The sequence below is a fragment of the Macaca mulatta genome, chromosome 5 (genome assembly GCF_049350105.2).
Source record: "Macaca mulatta isolate MMU2019108-1 chromosome 5, T2T-MMU8v2.0, whole genome shotgun sequence".
Taxonomy (NCBI): domain Eukaryota; kingdom Metazoa; phylum Chordata; class Mammalia; order Primates; family Cercopithecidae; genus Macaca; species Macaca mulatta.
The window spans coordinates 164,441,679-164,463,954 of record NC_133410.1 but is presented as its reverse complement, the minus strand read 5'-3'; the positions used below and the strand labels follow the sequence as shown (position 1 = coordinate 164,463,954).

Here is a 22,276-nt window from a genome sequence, read left to right as displayed (position 1 = left end):
TTCCCAGGTGAGTCATTGGAGTTTCAACTAGCCTGGTCAGGGGCCACTGTTAAACTACAGATATTTGATAGGAATTGTCCCTTTAACTGTGAGAAAATGGGTTCCTAATGATACTTTTTGCTTTTCACTCTGGGTTAGCTTCTCTTCAGTTCATAAATGCCCATACCTGGTTCTGTCAACATTTTTGGTTCAGATTATGTGCTTTATGAGGCCAAACATAGCAACACAAACATTTAAATTGCTTCCATGTTTTACAACCTCAACTGCTGTATTTTATATAAAGGCCACAAAATGAATACTGTTATTGATGAAAATTGGGTTACCCTGAGGACTCTTGCTTAACTGAAATCACAAATGGAGCAGACGGAAAAATCAAAAGTGTATGCTGAGAACGGTGAGTAAAGAGTGAACTCCTCAGAGCAGTAATAATTTTCATGTCTAGAGGCCAGAAGTAAGAAAAGAGGGAGTTTTTTTCTTATTGGGAAATTTTATTTCCAATGTTACAAAAATGAATAGTTTTAGTTACTTAGAAAAAAAGTTATTTGTAAGAGGGACTCAAAAATAGTTTTTAAATATTACTATATGCTAGAATCTGATTTTGTTTTTTTGTTTTGTTTTGTTTCTTTTGGTTTCTATTTATCGTAGGCCTGCAGGTTTTATTTTTAAAATGTAACAAAACGTATTTGATGTTCCTCAAAATGCTTTTATGTTGATCAGCACTCAATGCAAGGTCTACCTGTCATAATTACACTGTATATACTTCAGTCAGGAAAGTAAGAAGCTTCTGCTTTGAAAACTAGTGGACCATTTATTAAACCAATTTTAATCTTCCTGACAGTCATACATTCACCTAAAACAATAATAATAATAAAACTCTATTAAAACACTAGAAAATAGCTGGTATTTCTCCAGAGAGGCCAAACCAATTGTCAAGGATTAGATCTATATTAAACGGGCTGATTTTTGACAGGCAAACTTGAAAGTTAAATGTTTTTGGGTAATGCTTGCAACTAGTCATACTTTGCTTGTCAGTAGCTAGTTACCAGGTTAGTCTTCCCCTTCTAATAGCTTTGATCCCTATTGTAGGAAGGGTACAAATTATCCAGAGACTGTTGTTTTTTTATCAGAGTAAATTCTTCACATATGTTTGCATATGTGCAAAGACTAAAGAATACACAAAAGAGCATATTTAAATATATTTTGCTAATTAGTAACAATAACTTTTTTCTTGTTTCTGATTTTTCTCTGGGATTGTGCCAGTTAGTTGATACATGTTCATTAATTTTATACTAAAAACAACATTAATGAGGGTGCTATTCTAAGATTTTAGTCCAACTTCAAGCTAATTATATTAATACAGGCTCTCCTGCTTAGTGAATAATAATCATAATATGATTTGTAAAATAATCATATAATTTGTAAGTGAACGAAATGAACTCCCTTAGAAAATGTTAATAGACACCTTTTTATAGCATATGTCCTATAACTGAATAAAAAGCTTAGCTAATTGATTGGTTGTTTATGTTGTATTAAATAATGATTTAATAATAAATGGAGCTTTAAACTTCTTGTAAGTAAATTAATGCTGGATAGTTGAATACCTATATTCCAAAAGTATTATTTTGGGCAAAGGATATAAAAGTTAATTCACATAACTATGAACATATATAAAGCCATTAAGAACTAATTTTTTAAGACACTTTTAAAGTTTTTTTAAAATTCCTGAATATTTTGCCATTTACTACATCACCACTAAATTAGCAGAATAATAAATATAGCTAATACCCTTGAGTACTTATTATGATCTGGATAATGTGCTTAGCTCTCTCCAGGTATTATCATATTTAATACAACAAACTCATAAGGCAGATACCATTGCTGCCATTTGACAGAAAAGGTATAAGACTAAGAAACTTGGCCAAAGATGTGCAGGTTATAAGAGGAGAGGAATGGGCTGGAAGCCTGATCTTTCACTGCGAAGCCCATCTCATGCTCTTACCTGTATTGCACCTTTCCCTCAACAGAGGGATTCTTTGCCTCTTCTCCTATGAAAAAATGGAAAGAAATTTAACCAAAAGAAAATTTTCAACATATCATATATTGCCAAAAAAATGTAGTGTTACCTTCCCTGGTTCTCACCAATGAATATCAATAAATATTATTGATTGATTCCTGATAGATTTGAAAGGATGAATTCATTCCCTGAAGAGGTAGAAAATAGATTACTAAACTAACACTACAACTGAACACTGAACATTCTGACTAAACAACCAACAAAAATTTAAATAGTCGTACATTAAAGAATACAAGAATGAAAGCTACATTTATCATAAATTATACCATCACAGGACAAACATTAGTTAAGAACAGATTACTTTTAGCATACTTATGACTCTCAGAGGAATAAGCCTGATTTTGTTCATCACTTCTAAGGGACTTTCAAAGAGAAAGAACATTTAAAAGATAAGAATTAATATTTAAAGTTTATGAGTTGTTGTAACCAACCTCTTGAAGGTGGATTGGTTTTAAAGCTGGAAGTCACCTATTAATACCATACCACTAATACATTTGCATTAATAATAGCCATTCTATGAATAGCATTAGCATCTTCTCAATAAACCCACGTAGTCAACACTTACACTTCTTGATTCCTGAATAAATCATGCAACAAAAGATGAATTTTTAGTTTCTATGAATTACACATAAAAGAGTCACCTCTTTAATTTATGTGAGTTGTGTTTTTTTACAGATAGCATTAAGGTTTCCTAACTAATTACTTTTTTTTTGGTTTAATCTTTTTATGGGCAAAACCTTAAGGACTCTTAGAAAAGATAAAGCTTTGCCTTTCAAAGAAACCACAGCTATCTCCCACTGAACGAAAGAAGTTTGACCATGACTTTGCCATCTCCACTTCCTTTCATGGGATACACAATATTGTTCAGAACCGGAGCAAAATTCGCAAGGTGCTGTGGTTGGTGGTGGTTCTGGGCTCAGTCTCACTCGTGACATGGCAGATCTACAGTCGCTTGCTCAACTACTTCACATGGCCAACCACAACGTCCATTGAGGTTCAGTATGTGGAAAAGATGGAGTTCCCAGCTGTGACATTTTGTAATTTGAACAGGTAAAATTAGTTTTTTAAAGATAATTAGTTCCTATAAATTTGCTAGTGTAATCTTTCTTGGATGACTGACAAAGAGTTTCTCATGTGGAAATTATCATATGTAAAACCACTGAAGTTCTTAAATTGCACTTAAAAGCACAAATTTAAGGGAGCAAAGAATTCACTAATTTCTTCTTTCACTTATTTTCCTTCTTTTCTTCCTTCCCTCCACAATCATATTCTAGGTAACATCCCAAATCCTATCATTAAATAGATGTAAAACAGATGGGGGTTTCACTGCATTGCCCAGACTATTCTCAAACTCCTAGGCTGAAGTGATCCACCTGCCTCAGCCTCCCAAAGTGCTGAACTTATAGATGTGAGCCACTGCGCCCAGCCCAATGTAAAAGTCTTGATCTCTGCATGTTAGAAGTTAATTAATTGGCAGAAAAGAGAAATATCAACAATTACAGTGCAATATGGTAATTGAGCAATAAAATAAAACAATGTGCATGGGTTCTGAAATCCCAGAGAACAGATTAATAGTCTCCATCATGGGTGTTATGGAAATCTGGGTAGTAAAAGATGACTAGAGCTTTCTAAGTGGAGATGAAGAAGAACTGGAAGAGGGAACTACTTTGCAAACACATAAAGATATAAAATGTTCTGATGTACACATGATGAGCTATTTAATGTAGTAGAGGCAAGGCCAGCTCCATGGGTCTGTGATCAGTGCAGCTGCAAAGAACCCTGAGCTTAGAAGAGGGTTACATTTGATTCAATGCTCTACTGCCACTGTCTTGAGTCCTTGACTGCAACTTATTCCAGAAAACTGCAGTCTATTGACTGTACACCAAATCTGCTGAGAGGAGGGCAACTTTCCACCACTAGGCTTCCAGGCAATGCTTTGTAATTGCCTGTGGTGAAGCCTGAAATATCACACATAGGATTTTTGCCTGAGAAAGGAGGGCTTCTTAAGACCCACCACTTAGTTATTAGGGAAGTCACTCAGCCTTCTTAGTGTCAATTTTTATATTTATAAAATAAGATAATATCATCTACTTCACATATTTGTTGTTACATTAGATAAGGTAATAAGTACTCCATTGTGTTTCATTCCTGGGGGACTTCTAGAACTGGTGCTCAATATACAGTAGATGTTACAGCTTGTTTGTATGATTGTCAATATTTCAAGAACTCAAGATACATGTCCAGGTCCTAACAAGTCAAAGCAAATTAATCCTTTCCTGCCCAAAAATGATTTTCAATACTATTGCCTCATACTATTTTAAGTAGCATGTGTTCTAACAAAAACAAAGATTGGTTGCTGTTATCCTTGACTGAATGAAAATGCAGATATTACTTCCAGAATGGCAAAGTGAGGAAGTCCATCAATTCTATCCCCTACAAAACCAACCATAACTGGTGAAAAAATATTTATCTTAAAAGGCAAACTTTTCTGTTAAAAAAGAAACATTTCAATAGTATCTCCTCAAATTCAAGTCTACTGGAACCTCAGAATGATCATATTTAAAAATTGGGTCATTACAAATATGATTAGATAAGTTGAGGTTATACCACATTAGGGTGAGCTCTAAATCCAATGACTGAAGTTCTTACAGGGAGAGGAGAGAACACACAGAGATACAGCAGGGAAAAGTCATGTGAAATAGAAGCAGAGATTGATATAGTTTTGCCACAAGTCAGGGTATATTTAGGAAAAAAGGCATAAGACAGAGAAAACAAAAAGTAAAATGGCAGATGCAAATCTAACTATATTACTAATGAAATTAAATTAGAATGGATTAGACAATCCAATAGAAAGGCAGAGGTTATCAGAATGGATTTTTTTAGAAAAATCCAGCTATATGCTGTGTACAGGAGAGACAATTTAGATTTGAAGATGCAAATGGGTTAAAAGTATAAGAATGGAAAAAGGTATGTCAACCATGAGAAAGCTAGAGTAGATATCCTTATCTCAGACAAAATAGACTTTAAAGTAATATATGTTACTTGATATAAAAAATTGTCATTTTATGTTGAATACATGATCAATCTATCAGGAGACATAAGTTAACCTATATAGTTAGATTTTTCAATACCCCACTTTTAGTAATCAATAGAACAACTTGACAGAGAATAAACAATGAAACAGAAGACATAGAAGACTTGAACATCCTTATAAACCTACTAGACTTTGCAAACATCCTTAGAACAATCTACTCAACAATAGCAAAATATGCATTCTTTCCATGTGCACATGGCACATGCTCTTAGAATAGACCATATACAAGGCCATGTACAGGGTAAAGTAAGTTGAAAAGATTTTAAATTATTCAAATATGTTTATCAATCACAATATAATAAAATTAGAGGTCAATAATCAAAATAAATTTGGGATATTTACAAATATGTAAATATTAAAGAATACACACCTAAATAACAAAGAAATCAAAAAGAAATCACAAAGAAAATTAGAAAATACTTTGAGATGAATGAAAATGAAGACACAAAATAGCAAACTAATGGGATGCAGCTAAAACAGTGCTTATAGGGAAATTTGTAACTGAAAACAGTTAAATTAAAAGAAAAAGATGTCTAAAAATATTTAATAGCCTATGATCTGAGTACTTTTATAATTTTTGGTATGAAAACCTAATCCATTTTGCATAGCTCAAATCTCAAATCAATGATTATAGCTTTTGTGTTAGATGACATTGAAAAAAATGATTATATATCCTAGCTCAGTTAGATGTAAGTATCCAGACCAACAAAAAAAGATTTAATATTTCAGAGGTTATAATGATAGAACAGGAAGATTCTTAATTATAAGAAAATTATTCTTCCTTAGGGAACAAGAAACTAAAACAACATCAGTTTACAGGCATTAAAGATATCTCCAACTCCCAAAGTACAATTTTACAGAAAGATAATTCAGATTCCCGCTTTAAACATTATACTCAGCATTGCTCAGCAATACTGAAATCTATAATTTCAGTTCTCAGAGGCAATGATCTTCAAACATTTTAGTTAATGTGCTATATAAAAAAATTTGAAAAACCGTGTATTTAACTTGCATTTGCACTTGCATATGTCTACATTTTTAGCCATAACCCTAAATAATTTATTCATTATTTTTAGGAGATGAAAAATATTATATTTTATATCAAATTATATTATCACATATGTAAGTATTATATATCATTATATTTATGAGATAAAATAGGATAAGGATTTACTGTAATAGGAATAAACATTTCATGTGTTTTCATAAGATTTTAACTACTTTATTGACTAAAATACACCAGTAGAAATTATTTAAAATTTGTATCTGTGGATTATATTCAAATAATCCCAAATCTGGAAGTCTTAACAAATAGTCTAGTTACATTAAAAATAACAACTTTCATTATTCTACTTAAGACTCTGTCAATTTAGTCTTAAGCAAGTGTCAAATACCCTGTGTCTAATGCAGAGCTTCACCCTGGCTGCAAATATGTGTATGACAGGCCAAGACAAGATTTTAGGAGCTTTGATTAATTCTTAAAGGAGTCTTTCCCTGAAGCAAAATACAATTTGTATGCCCGTATTAGGAGCCCTGAGGTTGTTATACACCAGTATGCATTCTATGTTAAGATTTCTGATGGGTGACAGGTTAACACTTTTTTATACATGGGAGATGAACCACTGTAAAAAGAGGATGGGAACTTTTATTTCCTTAAAATTCTCTGTGCAGGAGAACACTCAGACATATGCACATTCTAGTTTGAAGGCCATTGTTCTGAGTTGCATAGTCTCTAATTCTATTGAAAAAAAAGTAAAGCTTAACACTGTAATTTACTTAGAGTTTACCAAGTTAGAAACTGGAAAAGTCTGCTGATAGATCCCAATTTCTATGCTTTTTTTGTTAAACCACCTTGTGACTAGAAAATGGACACCTGAGATGAGGAAACTTTGCCAAATGACTTTGGATTATCAGAAAGGATTTACTTTTCACAATGGGTACCAGGAGCCTGTACCAAGTGTATGTCAGAGATCACTTTATAACACTTCCCTCCTCTATGTGACAAAATCATTTTTGGTAATAGTCATGACATCAAACAAATAATGAAAATGACCTATGTATATTCAAGTCAATAAAAATGTTAAAAAAAAATACAAAAATAAGAAAAAGTAATGCATTAATACTTTTTGGACACTGACATATTTTTTTTTTTAAAAAAAAGGTTTTAAAATCTGTTCCAGTTGTGAAAGTAAAATAAAATCTCAGGACCCCCAACTCACTATGTCAAAGGGGAAAAGTTAAGCTTGGGAACTGCATCACACACAACCGCTTCCCATTTTGTTCCTAAACAGATAACCACAAAGATAGAAGGCACATACCTTCTCAGGGGCCCTCTATTACAATTTTCTCACAGGAAATATCCTGTGGGCCTCAAGATCCTTATCATAAAATGAAATTGTACTGAATTTCACCCTGAGAATGTAAATCAACAGCTTATCTTCACAGGTACAAGACAAAGATAGAACTAGAAGTCATCCGTCTACTCACCTGAGGCAAATGCATATTTGACTTCTTCCTCTACTCTATGTTTATTTTATCCTATATAAAAATGAAGACTCACTGAGCACCAGACAAATACGTAGTTGACTATTCCACTACCCACTCCTTTCACAGGTAAAATGTAAATTCAGTGAAATTGATCAAAGCTTCAAAAGAATGCAACTGCTAGCCTCCATTATCTACCCTCCCCTTTTTGTTCTTACCTTTCTCCCCTACTGCCCACTCTTTCCGCTTTAAATATTGTGTCCCCAAACCCTGTTTGGAAAAATCATGGATCACAGATATTTCTGTGATTTTGTTTCTTTTCCCCAGGCTCATCCTCAACCTTGCAAAATAAACCTCTGAAATGATTGGGGCTCCCCTCAGATATTTTCTTTAGTTTTACACAGAAATGAATAATAGCATTGTGTTTCCATTTTTTAGCCTTTCTTTATAAATATTTGTCAACGATTTCATCAAAATTAACTTTATCCATGTATTCATGTTCCATAGCACAGCCATATTAGTCTAGTTTTACCTGTAGTTGATTAAAGAATGCTTATTAATCTTAATTTTGAAAAGTTTCTTTCACACAAAGCAATGGTTATACAGAAAGACAAACTCCTAAGAATACAATTGGCAGAAATTAATAAAAAGTCACATTTCACAAAAAATTCCAGAAATTTTAATAATATTTGCGACTTGGTTCTTTGATATCAGTTCTAGTGCTTTTCAAATGTCTTTGTGTCTGAAATTTTCACTAAAATATGTTTATCACAAAATTCATCAAAAATTTCTATTCATTTGGTAAAAACTTCAGAATTTTATTTTCTTCCACTAAAATCAGAAATAATAATTGGATGTAGTGACTACTGATGCTATTTGATCCATTGTTTATGAGAACTCATGTACTGGGTCTTCATGTTTATAATCACTGTGATTCTTTGTTTATTTCAAATTTGTTTGATGCAAGAAAAAATTGCTCAAGGATTTTTAACCAAAAGTAAAATCATTGCTTCTCATACAAATATAAAGACATATCAAAGGTTTCATTAGTTAATCAGAGAAAGGTAAGATGTTAAAATTTGCTCAAAGAAGAATACAAAAGGCAGACATTGTTCCTCATTTTCCTTCTCCATAAAATTAACTGTAAAATGTACAAGAAATGGGTCTGTTTTGGCAGGACTCAAATAAGACCTGAGTCAGGCATCAACTTGGATTTTAGATGAAAATTAATCATTTGGGTCACATAATTTGGGGAAGTACATTTAGAACCATTGATATACATAAGAAGGACAGATTTAATTGGTTACCAGATGTTAAATTGTTTAAACCAATTAATATATTTTTAGTGTTATTTTCTTCTACTAGGCTCTTTACCAGTTGTGTTAAATTAAAGAGTAAGGCAAATTCTAGCTAAGCAAGGTTTTTGAAAGGAAAGCTTGGAAGAGTTTTGAAGTTCAAATTAAAATTGAAAATAAGCCAGATGCAGTGACTAATGCCTATAATCCCAGCACTTTGGGAGGCCAAGGTAGGCAGATTGCTTGAGCTCAGGAGTTCGAGACCAGGCTGGACAACATGGTAAAACTCTGTCTCTAAAAAAAAAAAATACAAAAATTAGCTGGGCATGGTGGTGCACACCTGTAGTCCTAACTACGTGGGGGGCTGAAGTGGGAGGATTGTTTGAGCCCAGAAGGTCGAGGCTACTATGAACCATGTTCATGCCTCTGCACTACAGCCTGGGCAACAAATTGAGACCTTGTCTCAAAAAATAAAATACAATTGAAAATAAACTCAGTGGAAAACACTTTTGTTTTATGCAAAACAATATTTCTCACAAAAAAATTTTCTTCCTTGGCTTAATATGGTTAGGCTTTATTTATTAAATTTAATTAATCTACATAAATTACTCTCATGGTCTCAAATATTATTAGTATAATAAAAAGGCTTAAAAATATTTTAAGATGCCCTCCTATTTAACCTTTCTGTAAATTGTATTCATTCCTCCTATATGTATAGTAATTCCTTTACTTCTCTGCATAATGATTTTGAATATAATCCAATGAACATGTATCAGGGAGTACTGGCTCTGACTGTGCAGGATTTCACAGTTGTAGGGCTTTGGAGCGGATTGCTGGGAACCTGTCCATCACTGGGAGTTGGAAACCTGTAGTAGCTTGGAGGTCCGTCTCTCAATACAGGGTTTACACCATCCTTCTGCCAAAAGTTGTTGCTGATGTAAACTCTTAATTCCTTAATGATCCAAGAAATACTTTTGACCAAGAAAAGCAAGGTTATTAGATGTACTGCAGTTAGACAGAATACCACCATGACAGACGATCAATAGTGCCTTGGAATCAGGAAGTCTGAGGAGGATATTTACAGAGTTTTAGGATCTGGGCTAGCTTTGCAAGGATCAGAGCCAGTTTAGTAAGCTACAATATTAGATATTGACTATGAAAACAGTTTTTCATCACTTAAAGAGTACGTAATGTTGGCTTGAGGTTGTTTCTCCATTTTTGTGTTTTGTGTGTGCCCTACCTTGACTGAGAAAGGACCTAATATAGCTTGAATTTGAAAGAAAAATTATATGTATATATCGTGGGGGTCATGAGTGTTGGCCCCCTAAAGATATGCTGAAAAATCAGTGACATGAGGCAGATTGATTAATAGAAGAAAAGGCTTACAATGATATTTAATGTGTATACACATGAGCCTTCAGAATAAAGCCCAACATCCCAACCAGATACAGAGGCTTATTTATCATCATGAGATTACAGAAAGGATGTGGGCTCAGAACATTACTGAAAGCAGGTTTTAACAGCAAGACAGGTTATACAGGTTACAGTAGGGAGAAAGGAAGAGGCTTGCCTAGCAAACATGACCTTGTTATACAGATGATGATTTCTTCAGAGAGACAAGATGGCAAATGTTTCTTTTAAAAGTGTCAGAATCTCAATGTCTCCTATACCTAGCAAATGCCTAGCAAGAGGAGGCCTGGCTGCATTAATGGACGTTTTCTACAGATGCAAATTTTCCACAAAAAAGATAGCTTTGCAAGGTCACTTCCTTTAGCTGACCCTGCAGCGGCCATTTCAAAATATGTCAAAAAATATATTTTAGAGTAAATATTTTTATTTTCTTCTCTCTTTATATGTACATATATACACACATATAGATATATATATTTATATATTAAATAAGATATATAATATAAAGGAAAATAGAAACAAAATCTGGGATACAAAAGAGGTTCAGGTATAACATACGAACCACATACCCCATATACTTACCAAGAGTGGAATATACATTCCGTTCTATGCTTTTAGCAGTCAATTTAAAGAGAGAGCATTTGTTCAGTTTCAAAATTTATAATATCCAAAATATGAAAGTCCTGATCATGTTTGTAAAGGAATGGAAGGCATGCAAATAAAGAACTATATGGAATGCAAAACAAAATTGCCCCACAAGATAAGAGAATTAGAAAGTGATACAGTCGTTAAGTTAAATAGATTACTTCTGCTTTGGTGGCCAGAATGAATCATTTATTTAATAAGTGCTTACCTAACACTCACTATATTCCAGGCAGCTATCTAAAAGTTTTAAGAAAAACAATTAATGTAATCATTAAAACAACACTTTGAGGTAGGTTATATTAATATATACAGATTTTACAAGAGAGGAAACTTAAGTCACAGGGAAATGAAAAAAATTAGCTAAGTCATAGCATTAAACGACTGTAACAATTAGAACCTAGCTGGAGAAACGGGATCACCATGAATGACAGAATAAAGGGCTTTTTTCTAGGGATTAAGCCCCACTTCGTTGCAGGAGCTGGTTAAGCAGTCTTTGTACGGTCTTTCGCCTGTTCCTAGTTCTGGGGCTGAAGTAAGCAGGGCTAGCAGGAAGGGAAAATGGATATGAAGTTGGGGATACAAATACAAGCTCAAAATGTAGGTCTCTTTTTCACTACCTCCAATCTTGATGGTGTGAATGACCTGCAGGATAGTTGTCATCTTTACCAGGTTGCACTCTTACCTAACCCAGTATTTGAAGAAGCTGAAGGAAGAGATCACAAAGGAGCTGGAGGAGCTGTGGTCCCGGCTGCTGCCCAATACCAGCAAGTTGAGTCAGCAGATGGATTGCAGTGTGGGTGAGCTACCACAGCTCCTGCACGACAGTGAAATTCATATATATACAAGGATGGGGATGCTGGGAAATGCAGTTATAATTTAGCTAAGCTGACACAGGACAAGGCCACACACAGGAAATCTGGCTTCTAAATGCATTTTTAACAACTATACATTCCCACCTCTTCCTTTAAATTGAATCTTGAAGATCCATTAGGTGTAATCCAGATCAAGGTCTGGGGTATATTCTAGGTAAACGAAACTACATGTGCAAATAAAAGATTAATTGCACAATGGGTCAAAGACTTCTTAGGAGTCAAATTTCGCTTAAATGTCTTGCAAATGAGGGAGAGTGTAAGAGATAAGAAGAAGCTAATAGAATCCAGATGTTGGTATCTCTCTTCTAGATAATTATATGTTTTCATTATTCTAACTATGGCCTTCATTCTTGCTAATAGGTTCCAAACAGATGCTGTAGCCAAATTTGGTGTTATTTTTTTCTTATGGCACATTGTATCCGAAGTCCTCCATCTTCGAAAAATTACTGCCAATTCCACTGGCTCTACAGAGGCTACTGATTTTGTTGCAAGTCACCAAAACTTCAGCATTGCAGAATTTATCAGGAACAAAGGTTTTTATCTTGACAACAGCACTTTGTTGGACTGTGATTTTTTTGGAAAGCCATGTAGCCCAAAGGTAACGATTTTCTATTCTTCAAATATAATCAAAGTGATAAGTTCCTTTATTACACTGTTTCACATTGAGCTCCCACGGCATTTGCTCCCATGGTGAATCAATCAAAATTTCCTTACAGATTCTATTTCATTAGCTCAGCCTTATGATATTGGGGGTATGGAATACACATGAGACAAATTTCCTCTTTCAAGCAGTTAGATAAGGAAAGATAGAAAAGAGAAAACTTGATTGCCTTTCTTGTAGTATAGTCTTTCCAAAAGAAAAACAATTTAACACGAGGATATTTTAAGTTTTTCTATTCATCAACAAACAACCTATTCCAACATAGTATTTTTATAATCACCAAATATCCATCACTCTGCTTATATGCTTATGGTATTGCATTAGAGACTATAGAAAATAAGAGGATCCCAGTGTTTAACTATGAAAAATTTATGTATTATTATTATATATTATATATAATAACTATTATATATTATATAATATACACTCACTCATAACAAATAGAAAACAAATACATAACAAATACAAAATCCTGTTATTGTTTATAAAGTTCATCTACATTTAAGATAAAGTACTAGATATATCTGCAATCTATTAATAAATAACTACATAGGCAATTTGATGCCATATTTCCTGTATCAGCAATTCCATAGCCTGTGTTGTTAGGGGAGTCTAAGTAAACACAAATTCTTGGTTCTTGGATACAATTTCTTATGTTTTTGGTAGGCCACCTTAGCACACAATAAGCAGAAAAAAATGCCTGAGAGACATTTCACAGAGATGAGTTTCTGACCTAAACTCTTAACTTGGAAAGTAAGCTCTCTTATGCTGTTTTTATTCACCAACATGTTTAACTCACTACCAAGAAATTTCGTGTTAGAGAAATTTTTCAGTTGAATATTATAGAAACCCATTTCTGTTCTAGAAAACTGAAGACTAAAAGTAATGAATTGGCTTAATTAAGCGGAAACTCCAACAGTAGTTCTGGCTTCAGAAAAATGCTGAACCAATGGTCTCCAAGACTATCTTTAAGATTCTGACTTTGTTTCCATCTCATAATTCTGGTTGGCTTCTTTCTGTATGAGTTCTCCCCATCTCACCAAAATGGCTGCTGACTGCCCCTAGACTTTCATTATCAGAGTTTAGCACTCCAGTATCCACTTAATAACCTCACCGAAGACTCTGATTAGCTCTACTTGGGACATATATCAATTCTTGAACCAATCACTGAGGCAAGAAGGTGAGGTTTAAGTTTGGCCCAGCTTGTGTCCCATGCACACCTCTGTAGTGGCTGGAAAAAGAGGGTCAAAGGAGCAGGGTCATATGATTGACTGCCACACTGTGACCATACAGGTCACAGAAGGTGGAGCTCCTCCAAGAAAGGATGCTGTAGTAGTGCTCCACAGGTAAAAACACATTTCCATATATCTTCAGGAAAATACAAAAAAAGTAATTTATAAAAATGTTTTAAATACATGCTTAATTTTATATAAAAATGTCTCCTTTAAATAATCACATGCAAGTTGACAAATGTATATTGCCAAAAAAAACTATCATTGAAAACACATATAAATCAGACTATTCTCTCTGATACTTCTGCAGTCTTGTTAGATATTTGTGCTTTTTTAAAAAGAAGTTATAGCAAACTTCAGAGGTGACAAAAATATCAAATTGATGATTTTTTTTGGTTCATTTACATATTGGAGGATTTTGGACATGTCTTCACTGAATATGGAAATTGTTTTACTTTTAATCATGGTGAAACTATCCAAGCAAAGAGAAAAGTGAGTGTCTCTGGAAGAGGCTTGAGCTTGCTCTTCAGTGTGAATCAGGTACTGAATTTTCTCCAGGTTCAAGACAAACAAGAATGGGTGGGGGTTCCAAAAATTTGATCAGACTATTGGTCCATATCAGATAGCTCCCATACATTGGATATTATTTCAGTTTTTGTTAATTTAGTCTAGACTCCTATGGATTTTATATAACTATTGGTTTAGAAATTAAACCGGCAAAATTTTGAGGCATAAACTGGAGATTTTTATTGACTTAAATTTTTGACTCCAGGGAATGTTCATGCCACAAAATAATGAAACCCAGAGATTCTAAGTTGCAATGTATGTAGCTATTTTAAGAGAACTCTGCATTTAACAATAATTTTAGAAATATGTTATTGTAAATATGACAACATGTTTTAGAAAGAAACTCTACATACACATTTAACAAACTATAGGATGTACATCTGGAAAAGTGATGGAAAACATCCTGGTTATATAAGGAATATTATGTAAATAGATTCTGTCCCAAGCCCAGCTTTTGGAAAGTTGTAATTGACCTAATAAGTTCTAAGTGTTTAGCTCTGGGAGGCAGATGTTCAAACACCTAAGAAATGCAGTGGTGTTTTCTTCAAGGTTTCCTGGTATAGCTCCCACCCAAGATTAGTTAATTCTGACCTTTTGTCTTACATAACCACTCCTAGTATTACACATTTAAAGGCATTCTACTTCGTTATGATGGTTTTATAAAAGAGGATTCTAAAATGCTGATAAATTAAGTATCCAAAAATCATACAATTAATGACAAAGATGAAAAACAAACTTGGTGTTCCTGCATTCACCTCCCAATCCAAGTGAATCATGCCATTGGCTACTTTTAAAGAATTTCCAGTAATGTACTCTTCATAGCTTCCTTTTGTATCCCATTCAAGATATTTTTCTTTATATCCAAACATAACATTGAAAACTTTAATGCATGTACCTACCTATAGTTGTAATGTATTTGATTAATACTTTCGAGTCATTCAAATATTAGCCATAAGGTCAGTTCGAACATTATATTATAAATTTTTACAAACTAGAATTTTCCAAATATTTTTAGAATGCAATGAAAATCTACAAATTCAATGCAATGTTCTATAAGTAAATAACATTGAGATATTTCTCCAGACTAGATAGTTAAGTGTTTCTTAGAGGGTTACAAAAGGGCCAGGAGAAATAGACTTTTGAATTACAAATAGAATATTTAGTATGCTTATTATATGTAACTACATATGCAGTTGACTCATTCATAGACTATATTCTTTATACTCTTAAGCCTGTTCCTTCTCCTTATAGCCTAAAATTACAACTAATGACAAAGTCACCAGAAGTTTAGTCTTAAATTTCTTCATCTGACCTAAGATTTACTAAAAAGAACATTAGTGTTAAAGAAATAGTGTAAATCTTCACTTTTGATTTGAATTTTACATAAAGGCAGGGATTTTAATTGCAAAATGAAGAGGGCCAGCCAAATGATTTTCTAAGCAAATGAGTCAAAGAAAGCAGCCAAGAAGGAAGGAACTAGAAGGCAACTAGGTGAAGATAAGGCCAGAGGAAACAAGATCATTAACAGTAATTGTAAATACTTACCTGCACCTATCTAAGATGAAATGTGATCCATGGAAACCTATAGAGGTCTTGAGCAATGATTGTCAATCGAGAAAAATGATGAGACAAGTCTCAATCATTTTAGGAAGTTTATTTGCCAAAGCTAAGAACAGGCACCAGTGACATAGCCTCAGGAAGTCCTGAGGTAGTCCAAGGTAGTCAGGGCACAGCTTGATTTTATACATTTTAGGAAGACATGAGATATCAATTATATCTAAGATGTACATTGGTTCCATCCAGAAAGGTTGGGACAACTCGAAGCAGGGAAGAGGCTTCAAGATCATAGGTAGGTGACAGACAAATGGTTGCATTTTTTTTTTTTTGAGTTTCTGATTGGCTTTTCCAAAGGAGGCAATCAGACTAAGCATCTGTCTCAGTGAGCAAAGGAATAACTTTGAATAGAATGGGAGGCAGCTCCCAGTTTCAAGGGGCCCAAGATAATCTCCTTTCCCATTCCACCACTCCATTTAAAAAAAATCTTCAGGAGAAAGCATTTTAGGAGAACATGAGTCTCTGGTCTCAGTTTTCATCTGATTTTCTCATGGTTAGGATGGTTTATTACTAGATGGGTAGGTCCCAAAAGTTTATTTATAGAAGATTGCAAAGTCTCATGTTCTATGAAGAGAAAATAGGGGGAGGAAGGGAGAAAAACAACAACAAACAAAAGAACAATCCTGGAAAAATTCATATAGTCCACATTTCTTTGAAGTCTGTACATCAGTAGGTAGGTATGAAAAGTGGCTATGTATGTAAATAGATTGCTGTTACTTTCTTCTAAAGTTTAAGTTGACAGGCTTCAGTTTGCAGGACGTTAAGAAAGCACAGCTTAGTTTTCAGGGACTCCAAATTAGGAAAAATGGGGGAAAAAAAGAAAAAAATTGAAAACACTATTTTGAAGGCTTGTAGCCAAAAAAAAATTATTTGGTCCAAACTGTAGAAAAAAATAAAAACTGAAAAACACTGGGCAAGACTAGAATCTAACAACAGGTGTACTATAGTTTTGGAAACATAATTTTTCTCTCTTCTCTAATCCTAATTAAAGGATTAATTAGGACATAAAGTTTCACATTTTTGCTAAAGACAAATCATGTTAGAACTAGTTTACTTTATTTTATTTTGCCAAATTATTTGTATACAGTTCAGCGAGAATAGTTATTTTTTATATAGGCTTTTAAATTGCCTTTGGTGGAAATTTGTTCCATAGAAGGAATCTCAGATAAGACTTTTTAAAAGCCGAGTCCAGCCATGGATTTTTGCCATCAAGTATCTATGAGTTGGGTGAATTTCCTCTCCACTTGAGGTTCCAAGATAAACCTGGAGCTTCTGGGCCTGTCAGAAAGTGACATTCTTTACTTACCACAGGTCAGAAACCCTCTACAGAGACTCTGTACACAAAATATGAGGTCAGTTTTTCCAAGGACATTATTGGTTTCATAAGCCAAGTTTGAGTCCTTAAAGGAAAGCACACCATTCCAGTAAAAGCCTTGGTAAAATAACCAGTTTCCCCAATTGTGTCCTGTTACAAATGAAAACAGATTCTTATTGCACTTATGCAAATAACTGTATCAGCACAAGTTAAGAATACTCACAAATAGTTTCCAAATTCTGGAGAAATCAGGCAGAGAGAATTAACTGTGCTCCACATTTTGTTCATAGGAGTATACTAAATTGTTAAAAGCTGTCAGTAGCTCAAAATAAAAGTTTTAAGACTCTGAAAAACAAAACAAAGGATCAGCAAACATTTTAAGTAAAAAGTCAAAAAGATTATTTGAGTCCATGCAGTTCATTCCTGTTCTGCTTAATACTCATGAACATTTTAGCTCTCCATGAGTACTGAAAGTTTTTCCTCTTTTCTGATGTTACAACCTCCAAAGTTATCAGAAACCTGCATTTAAGGGCACCTGTTAGAGTTTTATAGCTGATTATAAAAACACCTTCTAACAAGGACCAAAACATGTGAACAATTGTCTTTGGATGAAAAAATTTTCTAGAGCAGACATAGTCAAAGACACAATTGACAAGGAAATTTGTTACCTTGGTGGTAAACAATAATTTTAGCATAACGATTATGATTATTATTGATAATGTACACTAAGTCATATCAGAATTACAGGCCTTTCCATTAATTCTGGAACACATACCAATAACATTTATATGCAGCCCAATGAAAACTAAACACAATTTCATATTTGACAATGCTTCCTGTGTAATTTTTATACCAAGTAAGCCAAATTATGTCATTTTTGGACTTTAGGGAAACTAATATCTTAAAGGATTAATTAGGTCAGAAAAAGACATTTATTATTTGATTTTAGAAAGATCATCAAATATCAAAAGTTTAAAACACTTGATATTATGAAATAGGATTACAGGTCATTGTAAAGTCATTCATTTAACCAAAGTGATAACTCAAGAATTTTTTTTTAAAAAAAGAAAAAAGCTTCATTCTTTGAGAGAGGAGACTTAATTTTCCAAATAAGAAGCCTTAATAAAAACAGCATGAAGCCATTAAATTTGTTTTTCAAAATTTTGTAAACAATCTATAAAATTTAATCTTGACCATAAAATATAACTTCCATAAGCCTTTTATAACCTTTATGACCTTTATTAAGTAGTTAGTTAATGCTTCAAGAAAACCTTGTTAATCTGACACAGGAGTCAATATGCTGGTCTTGAATCATTGTGCCTTTGATGTTCATGATTAATTTATAGAGAAACTGAACTTATTTTGTCTCTTAATGTCACCCATTGCAATCTCACATGCCCACTTCTTCCTCCATGGCACATGGCCTTGAGGAGTTGAATGGCTTTAATTTCTGGCCCTATGTTTCAAAAATGCATTTTATTTATTTATTTATTTATTTTTTATTGAGACAGAGTTTCACTCTATCACCCAAACTGGAGTGCTGGAGTGCAGTAGCATGATCTTGGCTCACTGCAGCTTCTGCTGAATGGGTTCAAGTGATTCTCATGCCTCAGCCTCCCAAGTAGCTGGGACTACAGGCATGCACCACCATGCTCAGCTAATTTTTTGTGTTTTTAGTAGAGATGAGGCTTCACCATGTTGGCCAGGCTGGTCTGGAACTCCTGACCTCAGGTGAACCACCTGCTCAGCCTCCCTAGGTGCTGGGATTACAGGTGTGAGTTCCTGTGCTGGCCAGGAATGCATTTTATTTTGATTGGAGTCTGCTATGGGGCCTGAAGATGAGGCTTTAATTGCTGTTAGTGTTTAAGATTTAGTAGGACTTGGTGTCCTTTTTAGACCCTGGAGTCAAAGCCCTGTAACTTAATGTCACAAGGACTATAAAAGCACATACAGGAAGATACATGGATGTAATAACCTTAATTTAAAAAAAAATTATCTCAGTGTTTTTCTTAAGCAAACCAAAACAATAATAATGTGACAACTGATCATATTAAAGTTTTTGGTTTTTTTAAAAATTAAATCTTTATTGTGACTTCCACTGACTATTAATGACATGCTTGGACTTTCTGGCTTGTCCTGAACACCTCTCCTTTCTTAAACAACCAGTCATTTTATTTTAGGACTAAATTTACCATATTATTTCTCTTTAAGCTGTCTTACCACAAAAAAATCTCTTTATTTTTATAATTTTCTTTACATCCCTTTTTATTTCCTTGTTCTTTATAAATTGTGTTATACATAACCTTTAGATAAGCTTTAAATTAGACAAGATTTGTTTATCTTTATTTAAAAAGGACACACTTCTTTTTAGCAAGACTGTTTTTCTATAATATATATTTATTGGAAAATACTCACATAATGACATATCTATTATTAAATTAACATAACTTTATATTCTAAATTATGATAACTTTTCTGCAAGTATTTATCCCTTACCTATTTTATTTTAATTGTTCACTTAGATTACTTATGAAAACTGCAACAGTCATGATTTAAAGTTATGAAACTGCCATTGCAAAAATATAACTGAGGCAGTAAAAAAGATATGACCTAACTGACTGCATCTTGCTTCTAACCTCCAAGCTGTCCTTGTTCATTCCTGGACTTTGGGAGGAACTTAGTTCATTGTTTAGCTTTGAAACAAAGACAATAGCAGTCCTTTCCACAACAAGCCTCCTTACTGCCTGTGGAATAGGCTGCCTAAAGTTACAAGATTGGAAGTTATGGTAATCTTAGAAAATTTAAGCTGCAGCTATTTTCATTAAACCAATATCAATATCTTATTTATTAAAAACTGCATAAGCAGCAATCATTCTGTTTGGGGCTAGGTTTATAGTTTTGTAAACTCTCTGCCAAATTTTGACATTTTATAGTGTTTGGCAGGGATAAGTTGAAATTGCCTGATTAATAAATATAAACAAAAAAAGTATGCTGGCAATTCTTAAGACATTTCTGATATTACTTTACCAGTAATTTTAAAGCTGGTTTTTTTTTATTAAATATTTTACTTAAGTTACATAAACTTGAAAAATAATTCGACTATTCTTTTCTTTTTTCCTGATAAAATATTTGATTTAAACACTTTTATTTTTCTTTAAGCCAATTAATTAGAGCCCTTTTATATATTTTCTGTAGTGAAACACTGTGTACATGACATATAAATACATAGACATGTTAGGTATGCCAATAAAGGTACATTTTATAGATTCATAAAGATCCTTTTATTATTTTTTTCCTATCTTAGACTTTCAGATTCTTGATAACCTGTTTTGCAACCCTAGGCAGTTTTTAGCTAAATAGCCTTAAATTTGCTTATTAAATGAAACAACTCAGTTGACAATAAAATAGCAAACTTTGTATCATAAGGTACAGAGAGAAAAAGTCTGTTGGTGGTAGAGGGAGATGCTTTTAATTTTCTTTGAGCCAAATCTAACCTAAACTTATAGAACTCTACCATAGTATTGTATAACGAGACCAGTTTTATTTAGATAGGGACTACCTATATTTTAACTGGCTCTCTAAGCTCTGAGCAGAGCTCACATTGAATCCTGGGTCTCCAAAAAAAGGTAGAATTATTTTGAGGTTAGACCATGTGATGCTTTTACAGTGCACTTATTTTTTTTTTTAACAAAGACATTTCTGAGTGTCTAAATTACACTCCTCCTTAAAAACCCAAGAGAAGCCTCTGTTGCAATAACTATTTTAGTCAAAAGGTCAGATGAAAACAGAATTCAGTCAACTGAAGGAAAAAAAAACAGAAACAAAAAAAAAAACTTTTGCTCAAAAAAATAGACAAAGTCTTAGGAGAGAAAAACAAAAAACCCCAAAAACCTGAAGGTCTTTTAAATACAAACATGCACCCATGCACACATACACACACACATCTTGGATGTTAACCTTTAATTTAGTTGACTTTGAACCATTGAGCTCCTTTAAAAAAATTCTTTTTAGATCTCATTACCATATTTCAGCTAGGACAAAATGCTGCTATTTCAGAAGTACAGCCATTGCCCTTTCAGTTTGGTCTGGCTGATAAAAAGGTGACTTTGTTATGTAAATAAAGCCCCTTTAGTAGTCAAAATCAAAAATCTTTCCTTTTTTTTTTTTCCCTTTTGATTGCTATTTTCTTTCCACTTCAGAGGCCTTGTTCCCCATAATTTAGAGTTCCCCTTTGGATTTAACCAAGTTGGGACGTGCATTGGACCCAAAATGTGCTGCTAACAGACCTAGCTTTTCAGGGCAGTTACCCCCTGAACCAGATTGGTCCTCTTTTGTTGCAGCTCCCTAGCACAGTGTGTCAGGGGCTCAAGATGCAGGAGGGGTCGGCTCCTACTATGCACCTGCCAGCTGAGATTAGACCCTAAGTATATTCTTCTAAGGGGGATACTTATTTAGAGCCACTACACATTTTAGGGAGCATTCCTCCCAGACACCCCCATGTGATTCTCAGTCACCTGAGAATGCCCCAAAAGGCTTAGGGGAGCAAGGTGCTCTATTTCTTTGGAGTGGAAAATTCCATACTCATGAGTTAGAGGATTCTGAGTTGATCAAATCCAATGAGAGGAAGAACTAAAACACATACACGAACCCAACAAGACAGAAACAAACAACAAAACAGTTAAGCAAAACTAACAATGATAACACAAATTATATGATTTCTGAGCGCTCTAAGTTTAAGCAGAAATTAATACCAGCTGGTTGTTAATGCTAACTTTAGTTCTTTAAAAGAATTTGCAGGAAAGAATCCCAAACCAGTTTTCTCACCTAGTGATGGGGACCAAGCTGAAAACTGCTCTCTGCCGATGCAGAAGCCGACAGGTTCACTTTCCTTGATGGAAGCGAGTGGAAACTTCCACAACAAAAGGAGTTTTTTTTTTTTTTTTTTTGAACAGCGAATGAACCTCAGACCCCCAAATGAAAAACAATGGATGATCAGGGATCCCTGGAGGAAAG

The 22,276-nt window shown here is 33.8% G+C and overlaps 1 protein-coding gene across 1 annotated transcript in view; it reads left to right on the top strand.

Annotated features, from left to right (window-relative positions):
* The first annotated feature begins 216 nt into the window (after nt 1–216).
* The window catches only part of ASIC5 (acid sensing ion channel subunit family member 5), a 36,445-nt gene continuing 14,385 nt past the window's right edge, over nt 217–22,276 (top strand). Inside the window, exons 1-4 of the mRNA XM_001092816.3 lie at nt 217–394; nt 2,818–3,124; nt 12,235–12,472; nt 14,182–14,307. Coding sequence (XP_001092816.3) covers nt 355–394; nt 2,818–3,124; nt 12,235–12,472; nt 14,182–14,307 — 711 coding nt within the window. The 5' untranslated portion in view covers nt 217–354. The remainder of the gene's footprint in view (nt 395–2,817; nt 3,125–12,234; nt 12,473–14,181; nt 14,308–22,276) is intronic.